The sequence below is a fragment of the Pleurodeles waltl genome, chromosome 7 (genome assembly GCF_031143425.1).
Source record: "Pleurodeles waltl isolate 20211129_DDA chromosome 7, aPleWal1.hap1.20221129, whole genome shotgun sequence".
NCBI lineage: Eukaryota > Metazoa > Chordata > Amphibia > Caudata > Salamandridae > Pleurodeles > Pleurodeles waltl.
In genome coordinates this window covers 126,919,892-126,940,515 of record NC_090446.1, presented here as the reverse complement: position 1 = coordinate 126,940,515, position 20,624 = coordinate 126,919,892, and the positions used below count along the sequence as shown (strand labels likewise).

The window sequence follows — 20,624 nt, the reverse complement described above, 5'->3', positions numbered from 1 at the left end:
CCCCCTCAGGCCTCTTGGCCCCGGTGCCACTGCACCAATTGCACACTCTTTCTTTCACCTTTTGGGCATTCTTTACTGTGACTGGCTTCACATGTGTTGTGATTTTCACTTTTCTTTATGTTTTTAAAAAAATCATGTGCCTGCCGAGCTGCAGAGAGAACAGGCTCATTAATAATTAGGTCTCACCATCACCCCCGTTTAAGCCGTGATAGCGGTGGGCTGACGACGCCACTGATGTCACCACTCAACATAGTGTACCAAATTATTACTATGTACAGCATGTGAGGTACAAATGCCTGACTCTCTTACTAAAATCTGAAATGCAAGCTCTAGCAGTGCAGCACAGCAACACTAGACAGTAAGAATCTGTATTAAAAAACCACTCCTGTCAGGCTGAATATTAGTCCCATCTTGCCACTTCATTTTAATTTCTTATCCCAACTGTACCAGAAAACCAGTTCTTTGGCATGCCTCCACCCTAAAACCCCATCAAAAGAATACAATTAGGTAGTCTTCATGTCAAGCCTCAAATGTCAAACTATGCCATCAAAGAGAGGTGGCCTTAGAGCTTTAAAAGTTAAAACAATCCCTTAAAACATATCCCTTTGACTGGTCAGCTCCTCGAAAGATTTCCACAACCCTACAGAGGGAGCCCTAGTGACATTCCTCACCTGGACAGGATATTCTCTCTGCCTGCCCCCTCCAAAAGACGCCCCATCACCAGGACATCATGTTTACGTTTCTGAACTTTGGTTTCATAATCATAATTAGGCAAGTCGAATACACTCAAACCAAAAATAGTACAGATGCATAATGCTTTTGACTGCTAAATGGCAGTCAGTTTAGCCAAAAAAGTCATCTGGTAACTTTACTTTCAGTAGCCCACAGAGCTATGGAATTTCTTACCCAGCCACTTTGTATAAAAAAACAAAAACACAAAACTAAGAGACGTCTGGTTGAACTACTGACCGAAAAGAGAGAAACAGGCAGAATTTTATGTTAAAAACACCAAATCCAGTATGTGACTCCACGAAATCTTGTGGTAATGGAAATTCCACCCGCCCACTTCCATGTATCAAAGCCTACAATAGTTCTGCTGAAATAATTACTGGGTCACTTACAATGGGCTCTTAGTGCTGATGACTGCCACCCATTATTCACCCCATCTGCCTCAAAGGACCCATAACAGCTTTAAAAGTGTGCATTACAAATAATTTATTTGATATTATCTTCACATTTTTAAAAAGCTTCCAGCTAAGGTTCAAGCACCATAAAGAATTAATTTCATTAAAACTTTCTTATAAAAAAATAGTCCGACACACAACTTCATGTACACAAAAACAGAGTAAAAACAGTATAAAATAAGTTAAGACTGCAGAATTGTCATAAAAGCTCATTGTGTGCAACACGGATGATAGTGCAAATCCAGGCTGACTGTCACAGTAGGACCAATTAAAAAAAATATATTTATAAAAAGAGTGCGCCATGGTGGCTTAGGTAACCCACGGGGTGCACGCCAATCCGTGCCAAGAACTGGACGGGTGTGCCTGGCTGAGGTCACCCATGGGGTGCATGAATTGTTCACACTGGCGAGGGATCCTCCGTACTAGCCAGCGCTTCTCTTCACTTGGATGTCCGTGGCCATCACACTGGCATTACTCTCTCTGTAGTGGTCCAGGAGCCTCTTCCACATGAAGCAGCAGAGCAGCAGGTGACGGTTGCCTAGTAACAAGAAGAGACTGATGTGATGGCAGGTAACACAAGCTCAACCCACACCCACAAATGAAGCCCCAGCTCAGTGCAGGTCTCCTAAGCTAGCGGAAGGCAAATGAGTGATGGACCAGGAGTTATCGTTATTTTTTTGTAGGGGCTGTGAGAGTAAGAGAGAGTGAGACTAGAGACTGATAGGCAAAACACTACACCCAAAAAGCTCCTACCTTCATTCCTGGGTCCCTGCTCTCTATAAAGAGGTTCTGGTGAGACATTTGACAAGGCAGAGGAGACTAGTGTCCAGTGAAATGATAAAATACAGGGGTACACGTGGAGGAGAGAGAACTTTTCCAGGGGCAGCTCCTTCGCAATGGTGAAGGAGGCGCCACCCCCGAGACCCCCTCCAAGCTAAGCCAGCAGCTGAAAATGTAAACAACATTTTACTATCGTTTTATTTTTCCGCTACTGGCCCAGCCAGAAACATGGGCAGGGAGGGGGAGTAGAGTGCACTTAGGTGCGCATGTGTCTTTGGCCGGCCGTCTTAGACGGGTTGGAGAAACTGCACAGACTCCCATGCAGTGTCTGAGCGGCAGACCAAGCCGCTCTGACCAATCCTAGCACTGCTTTCATGCTAGGTTTAGCATGAGAGCAGCACCAAGAATGCATGGGGAGCCTGTGCTGGTGTCCCTGGAGTGCTGGGACACCATCAGAAGAGCGGAGGAGCGAGGCGGCGGGAACAGGTAAGTTAATTTTTTATTTCCCGCTCCGCTCACCCCCCGGCTCGGCCCTCTCCTTGAGATTTGCGGCAGCCACCACTGAACTTTATATATGCACCCATATCCAAGGTGCCCGAATATGAAACTGGAACAGTACAGCTAAGTGCACCTACTATATATGAGCCACCACAAGCAGTAGTACGGGTTTGAGTCTCAAGGTAGCTGGAAACATCAAACCAGCCTTATTGGCATTAAAAGCATCTATGCTCCTCCATAGGCAAGATCAAGCGAATATAGGCATAATACATAATCTATGAACAGTGTAACGCAAATTGAGACATGTTTGGTGGAATATGAAGATTGGATCATTCAACATGTTAATCAGCAGTGACCAGAATCTAGTGCTCGTGAACCAAGGCCCAGTCCTCCTTAATGCTATAGGTATTTGTAAAGTGCACAAATCACTTGTGGGGGTATCCAGGCACTAACCAGGTGAGTAGAGCTACCCAGACGGCTTGCTCTTGGAGGGGAGTTAGTCAAAGTGTCACGTCTCCAGCTTCCTATGGAAGTCCAGAAGCGAAAAGGAGACTCCGATGTGAAGGCGAAGGCCATTCCATGCTTTGGGTGCAATTTAGGAGAAAGCTTTGCCACGACTCTGGTACTCTGGATGCAATGAATATATGTGCGAGGCAGACCTAGATGAATGGAGAAGTCCATGGGTTTTGTGGAAAGAGATGTAGGAGTTGAAGTAAACTGGGCCAATGGCAGTCCTTCATTTCCACAAACTCCCAGGACTTGCCAGTTCTTTACACCAATAGTATTTTCCAGCATCTCTAGCCTTCGATCCATGGTTCCTTGGCATTTCGGAGTCAACCCTCAGACATCACTTGGTTGCAGTTCCTTTTTGAATGCCCAGTGGCTGGGACAGACTGGGCTGATTTAACCAAGATGCATATTCTAACCTCCAGTACCAACACGCTTCCCAGGGCAGCATCACATTTGGATTTTAGTGAGGATGTCATGTCAATCCACTGGAGAACTTTAACTCGGCCAGATCTAGGTCTGTGAATCTCCAACAGTCTCCAAAGAAAACTGATTCTAGGTTCCATCGCCGCCTTTTGTTTACTTGGGGGGCCTCTTAGGTAGCACTCTTCCTTCGACTTGAGTAGTTAGGCATCTTAGGGTACACTTTCTTTCAGGGCCAGCTGTGAGAAAGTAGCCTCTTTCTAGCCTTGTTACCCCCACTTTTGGCCTGTTTGTGAGTGTATGTCAGGGTGTTTTCACTGTCTCACTGGGACCCTGCAAGTCAGGACCCCAGTGCTCATAAGTTTGTGACCTATAGGTATGTGTTCCCTGTGTGATGCCTAACTGTCTCACTGAGGCTCTGCTAACCAGAACCTCAGTGGTTATGCTCTCTCTGTACAAATTGTCACTAACAGGCTAGTGACCAATTTCACCAATTTACATTGGCATACTGGAACACCCTTATAATTCCCTAGTATATGGTACTGAGGTACCCAGGGTATTGGGGTTCCAGGAGATCCCTATGGGCTGCAGCATTTCTTTTGCCACCCATAGGGAGCTCTGACAATTCTTACACAGGCCTGCCACTGCAGCCTGAGTGAAATAACGTCCACGTTATTTCACAGCCATTTACCACTGCACTTAAGTAACTTATAAGTCACCTATATGTCTAACCTTTACCTGGTAAAGGTTGGGTGCTAAGTTACTTAGTGTGTGGGCACCCTGGCACTAGCCAAGGTGCCCCCACATTGTTCAGGACATATTTCCCAGACTTTGTGAGTGCGGGACACCATTACACGCGTGCACTATACATAGGTCACTACCTATGTATAGCTTCACAATGGTAACTCCGAACATGGCCATGTAACATGTCTAAGATCATGGAATTGCCCCCCCAATGCCATCCTGGTATTGGGGAGACAATCCCATGATCCCCCGGGTCTCTAGCACAGACCCGGGTACTGGCAAAACTGCCTTTCTTGGGGTTTCACTGCAGCTTCTGCCAACCCCTCAGACAGGTTTCTGCCCTCCTGGGGTCCAGCCAGGCTTGGCCCAGGAAGGCAGAACAAAGGACTTCTTCAGAGAGAGGGTGTTACACCCTCTCCCTTTGGAAAAAGGTGTCAGGGCTGGGGAGGAGTAGCCTCCCCCAGCCTCTGGAAATGCTTTCATGGGCACAGATGGTGCCCATTTCTGCATAAGCCAGTCTAAACCGGTTCAGGGATCCCCCAGCCCTGCTCTGGCGCGAAACTGGACAAAGGAAAGGGGAGTGACCACTCCCCTGACCTGCACCTCCCCTGGGAGGTGCCCAGAGCTCCTCCAGTGTGCTCCAGACCTCTGCCATCTTGGAAACCGAGGCGCTGCTGGCACACTGGACTGCTCTGAGTGGCCAGGGCCAGCAGGTGACGTCAGAGACTCCTTCTGATAGGCTCCTCCAGGTGCTGCTAGCCTATCCTCTCTCCTAAGTAGCCAAACCTCCTTTTCTGGCTATTTAGGGTCTCTGCTTTGGAGAATTCTTCAGATAACGAATGCAAGAGCTCATCAGAGTTCCTCTGCATCTCTCTCTTCACCTTCTGCCAAGGAATCGACTGCTGACCGCACTGGAAGCCTGCAAAACTGCAACAAAGTAGCAAAGACGAATACTGCAACCTTGTAACGCTGATCCTGCCGCCTTCTCGACTGTTTTCCTGGTGGTGCATGCTGTGGGGGTAGTCTGCCTCCTCTCTGCACTAGAAGCTCCGAAGAAATCTCCCCTGGGTCGACGGAATCTTCCCCCTGCAACCGCAGGCACCAAAGAACTGCATCACTGGACCTCTGGGTCTCCTCAGCACAACGAGCGAGGTCCCTTGAACTCAGCAACTCTGTCCAAGTGACTCCCACAGTCCAGTGACTCTTCAGTCCAAGTTTGGTGGAGGTAAGTCCTTACCTCCCCACGCTAGACTGCATTGCTGGGAACCACGTGTTTTGCAGCTACTCCGGCTCCTGTGCACTCTTCCAGGATTTCCTTTGTGCACAGCCAAGCCTGGGTCCCCGGCACTCTAACCTGCAGTGCACGACCTCCTGAGTTGTCCTCCGGCGTCGTGGGACCCTCCTTTGTGACTTCGGGTGAGCGTCGGTTCACTCCACTTCGTAGTGCCTGTTCCGGCACTTCTGCGGGTGCTGCCTGCTTCTGAGTGGGCTCCTTGTCTTGCTGGGCGCCCCCTCTGTCTCCTCACGCAATTGGCGACATCCTGGTCCCTCCTGGGCCACAGCAGCATCCAAAAACCCTAACCGCGACCCTTGCAGCTAGCAAGGCTTGTTGGCGGTCTTTCGGCACGGAAACACCTCTGCACGACTCTTCGCGAGTGTCAGGTCCAATCTGGAGGAATGACAACCATGCACAGGTTCAACTCCAGGTTCTTGTCATCGTACTTCCACGGGTGAGCGAGTCACCTTGGTGTCTGGTCATCAGAGAAGCACTATGAAGTGGGTGAGAAGGCCGGGAGCTGTAGTACTGCCAATGCTGGTGTGAATAGCAGTGTAAGGTGCAGAGGAGTTAATAAACCATGTACGCTTGGCTGCTGCATTATTGACTTGTACCCCCTACCTGCATGTTATGGCTTTCTCCATCTTAAGACAGACCAGTTGTGTCTCATGGCATGTAATAAATGTGGTGTGTGGAGAAACCGGGCACTACGACTCAAAGATATTATCGGACACTCTAAAGTATATGCCCCTCCTGGAAGCAATGGTAGAAGCCGGCTCTTCCGGCTCACTAGGAAACACGATTCCTCAGTCTTTCATATGTACCCCATGTAGATGAGATCATAGCCCTGGTCAAACTCTAGCTCACTCTTTATGGCTAGACAAAGAAGTTGTAATCCTTTGAGGAAGAAATCCATAGGAAAATGCTCCCACATCCATTTTTCTTCCCTGGGAGTATAGGGAGGTCCATTCAAATAATCTGGGTGGTCCTGTAAGGTGCCACAAGATCTACCTAGTATCATCATACAATGCCTCGTTTTTCTTTTAAAGAGTATGATGCTGTTAGTATATGGAGGTAGACTCCTCAAGAGATGATTTCTGGTTAAATTTCCAAGATTAGGCACACCTTGAGTTTAAGAACAGCTTTTTTAATGTTTTTGTGTGTGATGGTTTTTCCAGCTTCAAAAGACGTTTACATTTCCTCATATGTAAAAGCTGTAGTTGCAGAGTAATATTTGGCTTCAACTGCACTTCATTTTGGCTCAAGGTCGAGCAACCTGATCTGCTGGAAGCTGCCTTGGCTTTTCAATAGGAGATTGAGGAGCAGTTTTCTGCACAGCAAGGAGGGAAAGGAGGTTGGTACTACCAACTCTGTTTTAGGGAGACTTCATAAAATGCAAGTGTGCTTGTGTGAGCTTTTAAAAAATATATATGTTCCAGTGTTCAATCAGCGTCAATGGGTTGCTGGTTTCATAGCCCTAGTTAAGGCTAAAATAATCTTCAGGGCAATCTTGGGCTAGGTCCTAAAGCTGATCTTGCTCCTGAATCAATTTTTGACATCTGAGGCGTCTGCGTTGGAGTTCAGGGTGAAATCCTACACCACACCTTCAGAAAGGGGTCTCAGTGTATTAAGATGTAAATGATCAGCCTTTTGCTCTCTGCATTTAAGGATTTGCAAGGAGCTGCACTCAAATATGACACAATCTTCGTTATACAGGTGAAACCATAACTTGCACACCTGTTGTCAATCTGTCCATGGGCACTGACGACAATTCCTTTTTCAAAACTTTAATGGCACTTTTACACTCTCAACCTTGGAAAAAAATGAAGAAAGCTGCAAAGTGGCCAGGCTTGAGAGTCAATGTTTGTCGCTCTTAAGTGCAGAGTTTGGATGTCAAAAATCAGCCACCAAAGAAGATGCTTCAGTCACTGATAATTACATTTGTCCCTACAGTATGTGCCTTTCCAATCCAAAACCAACATGATGATATTGCCTAAATTGTGGGGATCTGATCATTCTAATAATTAGTTATAGTGACTGTACCTGAGGTCAAAGGCCAGTAACAATTAGATGCTCTTCTGTGCCCTACCACTAGATGGCACCGTCATGCATGTTTATCAGGCAAAACTGCACTATTAGCACTTCCTACACACTCTCTGGCACACGAGTGCCACAACAGTGCGCTTACCAATGATGCACAGGCCCTCCTGGGCTCGGGTAAGAGCGACATTGATCTGGTTCGGGTCCGTGACAAAGCCGAGGTTTTTCTTCAGCCAGCTTTTGGTGGGCTTGATATCTGTTTCATGCTCTGAGCAAGACCGCACAGTGGACACAATGACATACCGCCACTCGCTGCCTGTAAGAGAATAACCAGAGTATCATCAATGCCTGTAATCCACAAGCACAATTGCTGCTCAATATTGCACGCAACACAAGTCAAGTTCTATAGATTTAGCATGCAACACACGCACAGCGCTGCACTCACACTGCTGCCTTCAACAAATAATCAAAGGAACCAACTACCACGGTACCAAGTCATGCAAACAAACTGTAGCAAGCTGATAAGTCATGTCTTAACTTCATCCTGCAGCCCAACATCCACAATCTGATTGATGTTGAGAACTCTGGATGCCCACGTGTCAGTCGTTCATAAGACCAACTCCAGACTACCCATGGGTACCATCTTACACTACACTGAACCCCGGATGCTTTCCCTGCCCTCTCCATCCATCTCACCCAAACTACTTGTGATTCTCCCAACCACTAGAAATTGTAACCATACCACTGCCCAGCAGACATCACCTTGGCTTTTCACGATGGTGCTGACGCTGATGCCCCGGATGCCTTCCTTCTTCAGGAGCTTGTTGATTTCACCCACCTGGGCATTGTAAGGAGTAAGGATGGCGATATCGCTGGCAAGGATGCTGCGGTCCAGGCTCAGCTGCTTTGCTATCCGCACCTATGTCAGTGAAGGGATATATGTATAACACTTCCAAACGGATTCAAGGCACTGCAGCCATCGCCAAGGGCTTGCAACACTTAAGACACTGACAGTTGACAATTTTCAGCGCTTAAACTTCAGCTGTGACTTGCATTTAAAAACTTACTTATAGCAGTAAAATCAGTTTAAGTCAATCTCCAACATTTTCATACTGTAGCACAACCACACGAGTGCAAGCACTGGGGTACTTGATGAACAACGCACTGAATAGTAAATCGGTGTATATCGTTCATCCAAAGAAAACACAGAATTGATAATTAGGCTACTTTAATTTCAAGCTTGGCAATAAGTGAATTTTTTAAAACTTAATTTAAACCTTTTCTTCGGTTAACACGGTACACAGATACCTCTCTATTTCAATTCTTCAAATCACCTAGGATACGAATACCCACACCTATTAAATATGTAATTTTGCTTATGAAGTGAGGGAAACAAGCCTCACTGCTACCTGATTAAGCATCTGGACTACTTCAAGTGGATTTAAATATGCCACTTTGTGGAGAATTCAACAGTCTCAGACCCCACAGACAGCTTAAGGAATAAAGTAGTGTAAATCCATCAGTCAACAATGGTCATGGGCACCATCAAATGCTGTGTTTCATAGTGTGGTGCTACAGGGGGGTTTATGGTAGTAGGACTCCTAATAGTTGATCATAGTGGCCACAAGCCAAAAACCTACCTTGAGAACTACAAGCAACTAAACCAATAACTTTATTTCTATATTTGTAAAATGATGCCGAACCATAGAAGTGGCCACCACCGTCTGAAATCATACACTGGATGAAAAGGCCTGGTTGTGTCCCAAGTGGAAATGGAAGTGGAATCTAGCTAAGTTTGTAACTAACAGAGGATGCATGACCTAGGTAAGCAATGCCACTCTCTAGTCACCAGTCTTCTATGTTGCACTACAGTACTCAAAATAACAGTCCACATCATAGAGTATCTCTAGTGAGCTTGCAGGTTAACAGCAAAGTACAAGAGATGGACCTTCCAAACAAGCTTGTTAGAGTCACCTCAAGAAGTAATTCATGATGGTAGGTAGAGAAGCGGCAGAGATGCATTCTAGCACTGTGAATATTGTTAGCTTGCACCATCCCTGATGAGACCATTATCTCAGGGGGCGTGTATCTAAGCAAATTAAGCCCAGATGGATTCACAGGTTTTTCTCTCACATAGTCGTTGGTCACTCTTTTTCTAGAACATCTTACATTACATTACTGATCCTAACCATTTTAGTAACATCTGTGCTTGAATTCAAGATTGACCACAGATAGCAAATTATAGCTACTACGGGCTATTGGTCAAACCTGCTGCCCTTGTGAGTACCACTGCCAACTTAAAATCTTGACCAAGGCTTGTACTTGCCAGTTTAAATAATCTGGTAGGCCTTAAGGGAGTGGCTCCCTTCTGCACAAACGAGCACGCAGTCTCCCTGCAATATCATTTGACAAGTCGTGACCCTAAACGATCTCCCCTTGCATTAATTGTTCTCGGTGAGATAATGCCACCAAATGCCAAACTAGCTGTAGTTCATTTTAATTACAGAATAATGTTTTCCGATTTACCTTGAATTGAATTTGTGATCCAGTTAGGATGCTTACTCCTTGGCTTTGATCTGTTTTCTGTGAAACTGTCCAAATGGTTCCAACACACTAAGTTGTCTAAAGCTGCAACCAGGGTAACAAGAAACAGTGTGGCCAATTTGGCTCATTGTTTTTAATGTTTTGCACTTCTTTCACATGGCATACGAACCCTCACGGACCTCCTATGGCTGCTAAGAACACCAACCTTTCAAGTTAACAGTGCCCACTGGGCTTCATGTTCTAAAAATCTAAAGCCAATTGGGAAAATGTCTTCAGCGTATTTGGTGTAAATTGTTTGTCCAAAAAGGTGTTTGGATCGTCTGATTTTCAGTCTACGTTTTAATTTGAACTGCCTTATTTTAAACACCTTTAAATAAAGTGATTGCTCAGCTTGGATACTGTGTTTACGTTGTCTGTTTATCATGCCATTGTCTGAGTTTCTAATTTACGAACACTTCCCAGACTACGCCTCAACTATGACATTGCTACTGGAGAGCCATGTGCTGGAAGGCTGCAAAAGAAACCATATCTGAAATGTAACATAACTTGCAACACTTGCCGCACGTGGGCAACAAGAGAACCAACTAGACTTTAGTTGTTTTTATTTGGCATATACTTGGAGCACATGCTTTACCAAAAGAAATGGCCTCACAAGATCCTAAGAATGGAACAACAGTCTACGTGCCATTCCGGGTGGACACAGACTATGGTTGATGACAGTGGTGGTAAATTTGACGAGAAGGACCGTCAGGCAAAACTGCATCATAATGTTAATGTGCGGAGTACGTTAAAGGTGACATGTACAATTCACCAAGGTAGGATGAACGGGACCTAGTGACAGTGTCACGACTAGCTTCCTGGACGTTCATGCCCAGCCCTCGAGGCCCTACATGTGGGATTTTCCAATTTGCAAAAGGCTTCCTGTCTTCTGCTATATACATATACTAACCTGCAGCCTCTAGCATAACATTCTGAAATTACCACTTATTTCAGATCTACGTTGGGTTTTGTGATAACCAGCATTCTATTCCTTACAAAGGCATGTTTCAGAACTCCTCCTTGTAGAATATACTAATACTGACTTACACCTTCCTGCGAACAGAGCAGTTTAAAGAAAGGGCAAAGTGTGGGGGGCACCCTGGTAACGCGAAAACCAGGAGTTAAAAAAAAAAAATCAGATTCTTTTTTCATTTGCCAGCTGGGCATGCCTCGGACTGTCCATCCTTAATCCTTACTCTAAAGCAGTTAGTGGCATTGGCATTATATAATGATATTTCGGTCTCTTTCCCATTCACCTCACTCTACCTCATCCCTTTTTTTCTATGTTCCTGTAAAACTTTGTGTCCACCCTTGTCTAGCTTACCCTTCAATACAACTCTATATGCCACCTCTTTACAACTCTGAGCCTATGTCTACAGCTCTATCTCAACTCCCTCTCCCTACCTCACGCGTATCTCCTTTCAGTTTCCACTTTACTTCTAGGCATCTTTCCTCCATCTACTTCATTTTTCTATCAAACTCCCCTCTCTCAGTCTTCTCTCTCTAACCCCACTCTTTACCTCAGCTCTTGCTGTTCTCCCTCTAACTCACATCCTCGCTCACTCATTACCTCATCCCTCTACCATACTCCTCTCCCAAACCTCTGTGTACTCAGTTCGTTGGTTATCTCACCTCTTTACTTCCTACTCTCCCTTTCTATCTCTGTGCCCTGTACCTTAACTCTCTCATGATCTTACTCCTTCCACTATACGGCTACCTTTATTTTCTATCAGCTTTGTCCCTCCTCCTCAATTTCTGTATCTTTTTAGCAACTTTCTTTGTGTCTATCTAAAGTTTCATTCTTTACCATACATCAGTGGTTCCCACCCTATGGTCCGGGGGCCCTTGGGGGTGATAGGGGGCCGTGAAGACTCCTCAAGGGATCCGTGACTGCTTAGAAAATTATCAGATCAAAAAAGTGTACATAAATAAAGTGGATAAATGTAAAAGTGAACATTTTAGAACGTGCTGTAAATGTCAAGGAATTTAAATTGGAGGCTAAACATTAAAGTAGTATCCTCAGATGGAAACAGTGATTGTGCATCAAACAAATATAGTATGAACAATGTGTGGCTTCAATTGAATTTAGAAAAGCTCCAACCTTCCTAATATATTTTTTATTTTAACAGTTTTTAATTTTATTTGTTTGCATATCAAATAAAATGTGTTATCGTTGGGGTTTGTTGGAATGCTTGTTTCTGTATTTTTGTGTATTGTTTTGCGGTTCAAATCATCAACGTTTAGGCCTAAGTATCCGGCTTCCAGTAATGATTCAGTGGTGGCCCCCATGTTCCAATAAGGATAAAGTGGGGTCCACAGAAGTCAAATGTTTGGGAACAACTGCCATACATCACTCCCTACCTCATTTCCATCTCCCTTCTCCTGCTATTCTACCTCTCACACCACACTTTCCAGCTCTGTCTCTTGCCTTCCATCCCTCCCATTTCTCTTACTCAAAACAGTCAGGAGTTCACAGTCTAGCCATAGAAGAGGAAAGGAGAGACAAGGCAAGGGGAAGACAATCAAGGACATTACTATCAGATTTCAGTTGATGAAATGGTGAAAATCCTAGAAGCAGAGGTTAGATTTTCACTGTTACAGTGAGAATGTCAATTGCGAAGGGGGATTTATTTGTGAGTGCGAATATCTACTAATTGAAACTACAATTTCAAGGGCTATGTGCATAGCTTTAATTTTCATATTAGGCTGACCAGTACATTAAACTGGAACTAAATCACCCTTACTGTGTCTTGTCTACATTAGGCACTAAATTCTATGTAAAATATTGACAGCAAGACAAAAAAAAAAAAAAATAATCTAGAAACACTAAAAGAAATAGCTTTATCAAGGTTTGTGAAAACATTATTTTGGTACTATCTGGTGGAAAACACCATTGAACTTGAAATTTCAGCTGTTTTTGCCTAGCCTAAGTTCTGAAAGTTTAGTGTAAAATTTAATTTTATTTGGCCCCACAGAGTCTTGAACTGGCTGACAATTGGAAATAAATTCCAAGTTTTGCCAGGAGGCCCCAAATTTCATTAAGCTGGTACTACTTGGGAAACATTATTTTTTTTTTAACTCCTATACCAGATACATGCCTGGTTTTGGTAGCAACCTGTATACTGTTACTGTCAAACCCCTCCGATCCTTGAATTCCCTGCTCACTGCTTCGTCGTCACACTTCTACAGGCTATGGATGAGTGGAGGAATCAACACATCTGGGACTAGCAGGCATGTGATCATTCAGGAGCTCTTTTAAGCCCATTTCCTTCAGCCTAGCATTGGTCATTGTAGCAGTGCTCCTGTTTGGCGGACACTCTGTTTTCTGAGTTCCTGATTCTATATCAGGACTGGAGGAAAAGACTATACCTACTCTCTTCACTTTATTTCCAAAAGCTACTAACAGAAACAAGTCAATAAACAATACTACATTTACCATAAATGTTTTTGAAATTGATAGTCCATAACAAAGAAACAATCCCAGTCCATGTGCTCTATGCAATCTTCCAAATTATTCCTTCGCTCTCTTTCGGCCTTGCTCCACATGCAAGTATTCCCTCTCGCACGCATTTCTGTACATTATAAGAATCTTGCAAATCACCTCTGAATTCCAGTACTGTATAAAGAAATTCAGCCTTATTCCGCTATGTGGCCCTGGAATCCGTCGGTGACTTGCAATACCCTTTTAATGTACAGCAGGGTTTTCATTATCCCCAAATATATAAGTATATATTCAGTAAAAAAAAAAAAAAAAAAAAAAAAAAAGGAAGAAGGAAGTTACAGGGACGTTTTCCGTAAAACAAGTACTGCCAATATTACATTGATATTATCAATGATGTTATCAAAGATGTCATGAGTGCCGTAATTTGTGGGGTAATTAGCAGTGCATGGCGAGGACGCAAGTTATAGTTGCCTTAGGGCACAAGTTATAGTTACTTGAGATAACTAACTATAAACAAGTGATTTTTTATGGTTTTGTACGTTTAAAATGTGAGCCAACTATAAGGTCCCTGTAACCTTTGTTTTTTTTCAGGGAATTTATGTTTTTTTTTTTTTTTTTATTCTATTTCCTAACTAGAACGTCCCTGTAACCTTTGTTTTTTCAGTGAATTTCTATGTTTTTTGCCAACGTGTAGTAATTTTAATTTCTACAAGTTAATCCAACCACCGCCGCGCTTGGCCTGAGGCCAACCCTCTACAAGCACCCAACCTTGCACTGTGCACGGCCTTCGAACGTACGCAGCAGGGGTTGCCCGCAAGGCCTGGCCTGCAGCCAGTCCCTGCGGCCAACCCGCCTAACCACCCAACCCTACTTTGCACATGGCCCATTGGCCGTGCGCTGGTGGGAGTTGGCTGCAGCATCACTCTCTAGGTGTGAGAATAGGTGTAAGAGGGTGTACCTAGGGGTGAGAGTGCTTGTGAGAGTCTCTGTCTGGGTGTGAGAGTATGTGCATCTGTGTCTTAGTGGGTAAGTCTGGGTCTGCGAGTGGGTGCATGAAGGTGTCAGTGGATCTGTGAGAGGGCGTGTGAGTGGGTGCAGGAGTGTCTGAATGAGTGAGTGAGTGGATGCGTGAGGGTCTGAATGGGGCTGTGAGTGGGAAAAAGATTAAGAGAGAAAAAGAGTGAAAGAGAGAGTTTTTTGGGCTTTGATGGATGATCTACTTATTTCTGGACAAATTGACACAAAAAAATCTATTTTTCAATTAAAAAGAGTGAGATCACCTTTCAGCATGAGCCTTAAACATTTGTATTTGAAAATAAATTAAATACAAGAAATTATCACAGATTCACCTGGAGTCGAACCCTCAACTCTCAGTGTGAAGGTCTGTGACCTTCACCATTAGGTCATTCACTTATTTTTTTCCCCCTTTTTTGGTCCTTTATGGACTATCTGAGACAGCGGGGGAACCTCAAAGCCTCCCCCGCGGTCCCACCCAAATTTCTCTTCTTCATTTTTTGCCCTTTACGGGGGATATCTGGAACCACGGGGGGAGCCTCAAGGCCACCTCTGCAGTACCAGCCGGCTCCCCGCCTCCAGTGTGAGCCGGTGTTGCTATAGCTTTTAATAGCAGCTCCCTGCTTGCTGGAGCAATGTTTATATCTGTATCTCCTCTACGTATATCTGGGTGAAGGGAAGATAGATGAAAACTCTGCTTTCTGACAGTGGGACCTGTTTGACAGATCCCGCTGTCAAAAAGCGGAGTTATGTTTGCTTTTGCTTGGTGGGAGCTGTAAGCTGTGGGGGATGTGTAGCTGCAGATACTACTTTATGTTTGTGCACTTGGAAAAAAGGTTCCTCAAGAGTGAATGCTTGTACTTCACTAACTTCGCAATGAAGTAATAGCTACTAGGAAGGCGACCTTTCATATTAAAAATTGAATCTCACAAGAATGCATGGGTTCAAAAGGTGGGCCCATGAGTCTGGTGAGAACGATATTTAGATTCCAAGTAGGAAGAGGTGGCGTTCTAGGTGGAATAATACGTTTTAATCCTTCCATGAAGGCTTTTATAACTGGAACTCTAAATAGAGAGGTGTGTTGACTAGTCTGCAAGTATGCAGATATTGCAGTAAGATGGATTTTAATGGATGAGAAAGCTAGATTTGATTTCTGCAAATGAAGTAGATAGCATACAATATCTTGTATTGATGCTGTAAGTGGATCAGTTTTTTTAGATTGACAGTAGTAAACTAATATTTTCCATTTGTTAGCATAACATGGTCTAGTGGAAGGTTTACGTGCCTGCTTGAGCACTTCCATGCATTCTAATGGAAGTTTTAGGTATCGAAATTCTATGACTTCAGGAGCCAAATCGCTAAGTTGAGAGCACTGGGGTTTGGATGCCTGATTTGGCCTTTGTTTTGTGTTAACAAATCCGGTCTGTTTAGAAGTTTGGAGTGAGGTACTACTGACAGGTCTAGAAGTGTGGTGTACCAATGTTGTCGCTCACATGTTGGGGCTATGAGTTTCAAGGTGAGATGTCGGATGTAGTTTGTTGACCAGGAAGGGAAGTAGTGGGAGAGGGGGGAAAAGCGTAAGCAAATATCCCTGGCCAGTTGATCCATAGAGCAGTGCCCTTGGATAGAGAATGTGGTTGTCTGGATGCGAAGTTTTGGCATTTTGCGTTTTCACTTGTTGCAAATAAGTCTATTTCTGGTGTTCCCCACTTTTGAAGGGCATGAAAGTGAATCTCCCATTCGTGTGTCTGTTGGTGGGTCCTGCTTAGGAGATCCGCCAGCTGATTGTGTATTGCTGGAATGTATTCTGCTAATAGATGAATGTGATTGTGAATTGCCCATTTCCATATTGTCTGGGTTTAAAGGGACAGTTGAGACGAATGTGTCCCGCCTTCTTTTTTCAGGTAATACATGGTCGTCATATTGTCTGGCTTTATCAGAACAATCTTGTGTTTGAGAAGGGGTTGAAACGCTTTTAGGGCAAGGAACACAGCTAATAATTCTAAATGGTTTATGTGAAAATTTCTGTTTTGAATCCCATTCTCCCTGAATGGTAAGGTTTTTGAGATGAGCTCCCCAACCTATTATTGATGCATCTGTTATTGTGGTCTGAGGCACAGGGTCTTGGAATGACCACCATTTCATTAAATAGCTGAGATTCCACCACTGAAGGGACTTGTGTTTGGCAGTCCAACAACACTAGATCTTGCAATTGACCCTGTGCTTGAGACCATTGTTGTGAGAGGCACTGTTGTAGTGTCCTCATGTTGAGTCTTGCATGTGGTACTATTGCTATGCAGGATGCCATCATTCCTAGGATTCTCATGATAACTCTTACAGTGTAGTTTTAATTTGGCTGTATTTGTGAAAGCTCGTATTCTTTGTGTATTTGGATATGCTAGGGCTCTTTGCGTATTTAAAATAGCACCTAGGTAAGGTTGTACCTGTGCTGGCTGAAGATGAGATTTCTGGTAGTTGAGAGTGAACCCCAGTGTATGTAGGGTTTCTATTACGTACTGAGTGTGTTGTTGGCATTATATAAAACTGCTTGATTTTATTAGCCAATCTTCTAAATATGGAAAGACATGTATGTGTTGCCTTCTTAGGTAGGCTGCTAATACCGCTAGACATTTTGTGAAAACCCTTGGAGCTGTTATGCCGAATGGTAGAACTTTGAACTGATAATGTTTTCCTGATATGACAAACCTGAGGTATTTTCTGTGAGCTGGATGGATGGGAATATGGAAATACGCATCTTTGAGGTCCAGTGCAGTCATATAATCTTGTTTTTGTAGTAGTGGAATGACGTCCTGCAGAGTTACCATGTGAAAGTGTTCCGACAGGATATATAAATTTAGAGATCTGAGGTCTAGGATGGGCCTGAGAGTGCCATCCTTTTTGGGAATAAGGAAGTATAGTGAGTATACTCCTGTTCCTTGTTGAGAATGTGGGACCAATTCTACTGCTTGTTTTAGCAGTAGCGATTGCACTTTTTGTTGTAATAGAACATTGTGTTCTGGGGACAATCTGTGGTAACGTGGAAGAATGTTTGGAGGGGTAGAAATCAATTCTAGGCAATAGCCATTGTGGATAATTAACAACACCCAATGGTCTGTGGTGATGTTTTGCCAATGGGAGTGGAATTGCTGCAGTCTTCCCCCCACAGGAGAGGTGCGAGGTTGACGGATGGTAAATAAGTCACTGTTTAGATGGTGTAGTGGCTTGTTTTGAGGTTTGGAACTTGCTTCAGTTTCTAAAGTATTGGCCTCTATAAGACCCTCTAAATCCCCCTCTCTGGAGTTGCTGCTGTTGTTGTCCTTGCTTTGCCAGGGAGGTAGAAGCCTCAGTGGACTGTGGCTTGAATCCTCCTCTAAACTGTTGCCTGCGAAAGGAGCCCCTATACCGTGATGTGTATAATGCTCCCATTGCTTTGGCAGTGTCTGAGTCTTTCCTCATTTTTTCTATAGCCGTATCGACTTCAGGGCCGAACAAAAGCTTTTTATCAAAAGGCATGTTGAATACTGCCTGCTGGATTTCTGGTTTAAAACCAGAAGAAGGTAGCCATGCATGTCTTCTTATAGTAATGGCAGTATTGACACTTCCGGCTGCTGTATCTGCAGCATCAAGGGCAGACCGTATCTGATTATTGCTTAGAGCCTGACCCTCCTCTACAATCTCCTGTGCCCTTTTCTGATGTTCCTTTGGGAGGTGCTTCAGGAGTTCTTGCATCTCGTCCCAGTGGGCTCTATTGTATCTCGCTAGTAGGGTTTGCGAGTTTGCAATTCTCCATTGGTTGGCAGCCTGTGTGGCCACTCTTGCCAGCAGCATCAAATTTTCTACTCTCCTTATCAGGGGGAGGAGCATCCCCTGATGATTGGCCTTTAGCCCTCTTTCTAGCCCCACTCACTACCACTGAGTCTGGAGGAACTTGGTGTGTGATATAATCAGGGTCTGTAGGAGCAGGTTTGTATTTTTTGTCAATACGTGTAGTAATTACTCTAGCTTTGACTGGCTCACTAAAAATTTGATCTGCATGTTTAACCATACCAGGTAACATAGGAAGACACGGATATCTAGAGTGGGTGGAGGATAGAGTGTTAAACAGGAAATCCTCCTCTAGGGGGTTCAGTGTGCATAAGCACCCCATGGTAAGCAGCTGCCCTAGAAACAACCTGCGTGTATGCAGTAGTGTCCTCTGGTGGAGAAGGCTTGGAGGGGTATAAATCAGGGTCATTGCCAGGAATAGTATCTGGGTCATATAGATCCCATGGATCCACTGTATCACCATGTGAATACTGTGAATGCGTTGGGGAAAGTAAAGGTGGTGAGCTAATGGGTGGAGGTGAAAAAGAAAGCTGTGGTCAATGATGGGGAGAAGTAGGAGCAGGTGCTGGCTTCTCCTTCTGTTTATACATTTTTGCTGGTGGTTGAGCAGTGTCTAATTGTTCCTGAAAAGCCAGCTTCCTTTTGGTTTGCAGAGGAGGTGCACTAACTATTCTGTCAGTCTCTTTGTGGATGTGAACCCTTGATTGTCTCTCATCTATAACCTCAAGGATAGGCTGAATCTCAGTGTCCTCATCAGAAGGTCTATAAGATTGTTCATGCAGTGATTTCTAACTCCGTTTGAGATGGCTCGAAAGTCCTTGCTCTTCTGAATAAGAAGATTTTTTCAGGTCCGAAGATGGAAGTCGGTTGTTTCGGCTCTGAAGCAGGGCATCAAGGCTTTGACTCTGTGGAGTGAGGACACTTACTCGAGTCCGAGGCAGAACTCTTTACAGATTTACTTGACTCCGATGTCGGCGGAGGAGTGGCCTTTTTTTGGCACCGAACTCGATGGTCTGTCGAAAAGAGTCTTTTTTCTGGTCAAACCAAGGCACTCTGGCAGTGGTGTACCCAGGGCCTTCGATGTTTTTTATATGTGGGCATAGGGGCAGACGTACTCACGTGCTGTCCAGCAGTGATAGGCCCATCATCTTCCAATTCTTGTTCGGAGTCGGTGTCTCGGATGGAGACCGCTGTGTGCGCCTGTTCTTCCTCCATGATGTCAAGATGTTCTGTACTCTTTGATGCCATTTGTAATCTTCTGGCTCTCCGATCACGCAGGATCTTCTTGGATCGAAACGATCGACAAGCCTCACAATCTTCTTCTTTGTGATTGGGAGAAAGACACAGATTACAAACAAGGTGTTGGCCTGCGTAGGGAAATTTTGCGTGGCACCAAGGACAAAATCGAAACGGAGTACGATCCATCAGGCTTCCACGCGGTAGGCCCGAAAATCTAGATTCCGACGGTACTATCTGTTTGAGGCTAGGTGGAAACGCAATCGAAACAATACCGACGTATGAGTGAGTTTTCGGAAGCTTCTGATTCGAAGTCTCGGAGCAAGAGGAAACACGTCCGAACCCGACAGCGGAAAGAAAACAATCTAACAATGGAGTCGATGCCCATGCGCAGTATAACCGAGAGGAGGAGTCACTCGATCCCGTTACTCCTTAAAGACTTCTTCGAAGAAAATAAACGCACACACACACACATACGTGGGCACACACACACACAGCCCATGACTGTGCCGATTTTCAAGAAGGGCAATAGATCGGAGCTTAAATACTACCTCCCCTATCTCCCTAATTGATGTGTCGATAAAGATCAGGGAAGATGTTTTTTTTTTTTTTTAACAGGGTGCATGATTGGACCATGAGCGTCGTATACTCCATCCTAGTCAGTATGGGTTCAGGGTGTGGCTGGGCAGGGTAGAGCAATGACTGGATTTGCATCTTATTGTGGGTAAATATACCATCATCAGGCTCAGCCCACTGTACCTTGCTTTCATGGACCGCTACTCTGCTTTTGACTATGTTAACCAGCAGAAGCTGTGGAGGCTGTTACTGGATCTGGGATTGGATGTTGCATTGGTTCATATTTTGCATAGCCTTTATGAAAATCTGGTGGCTAGGGTACTGTCTGGCCCAAATGGAGAACTTACCGAGCCATTTGCTCTTGCTCTTGCCCGTGGGGTACAGAATGGCTGCGCTGTAGCTACACTGCTTTTCATTCTTTACATCAAGAATTTGAGCCCGTTTTTAACTAGAGCCTGTAAGAATGTCCCTTAGACACAAAATGTGGCTATCCGTG

The 20,624-nt window shown here is 44.6% G+C and overlaps 1 protein-coding gene across 6 annotated transcripts in view; it reads right to left on the bottom strand.

Annotated features, from left to right (window-relative positions):
• Window positions 1-1,185: 1,185 nt before the first annotated feature.
• The window catches only part of HELZ2 (helicase with zinc finger 2), a 93,268-nt gene continuing 73,829 nt past the window's right edge, over window positions 1,186-20,624 (bottom strand). For all 6 annotated transcript variants that reach the window (XM_069243289.1, XM_069243287.1, XM_069243292.1 and 3 more), the window contains 3 exons: window positions 8,215-8,371; window positions 7,601-7,768; window positions 1,186-1,722 (listed from right to left, as the gene is read on the bottom strand). In XM_069243289.1, coding sequence (XP_069099390.1) covers window positions 1,607-1,722; window positions 7,601-7,768; window positions 8,215-8,371 — 441 coding nt within the window. In that variant the 3' untranslated portion in view covers window positions 1,186-1,606. The remainder of the gene's footprint in view (window positions 1,723-7,600; window positions 7,769-8,214; window positions 8,372-20,624) is intronic.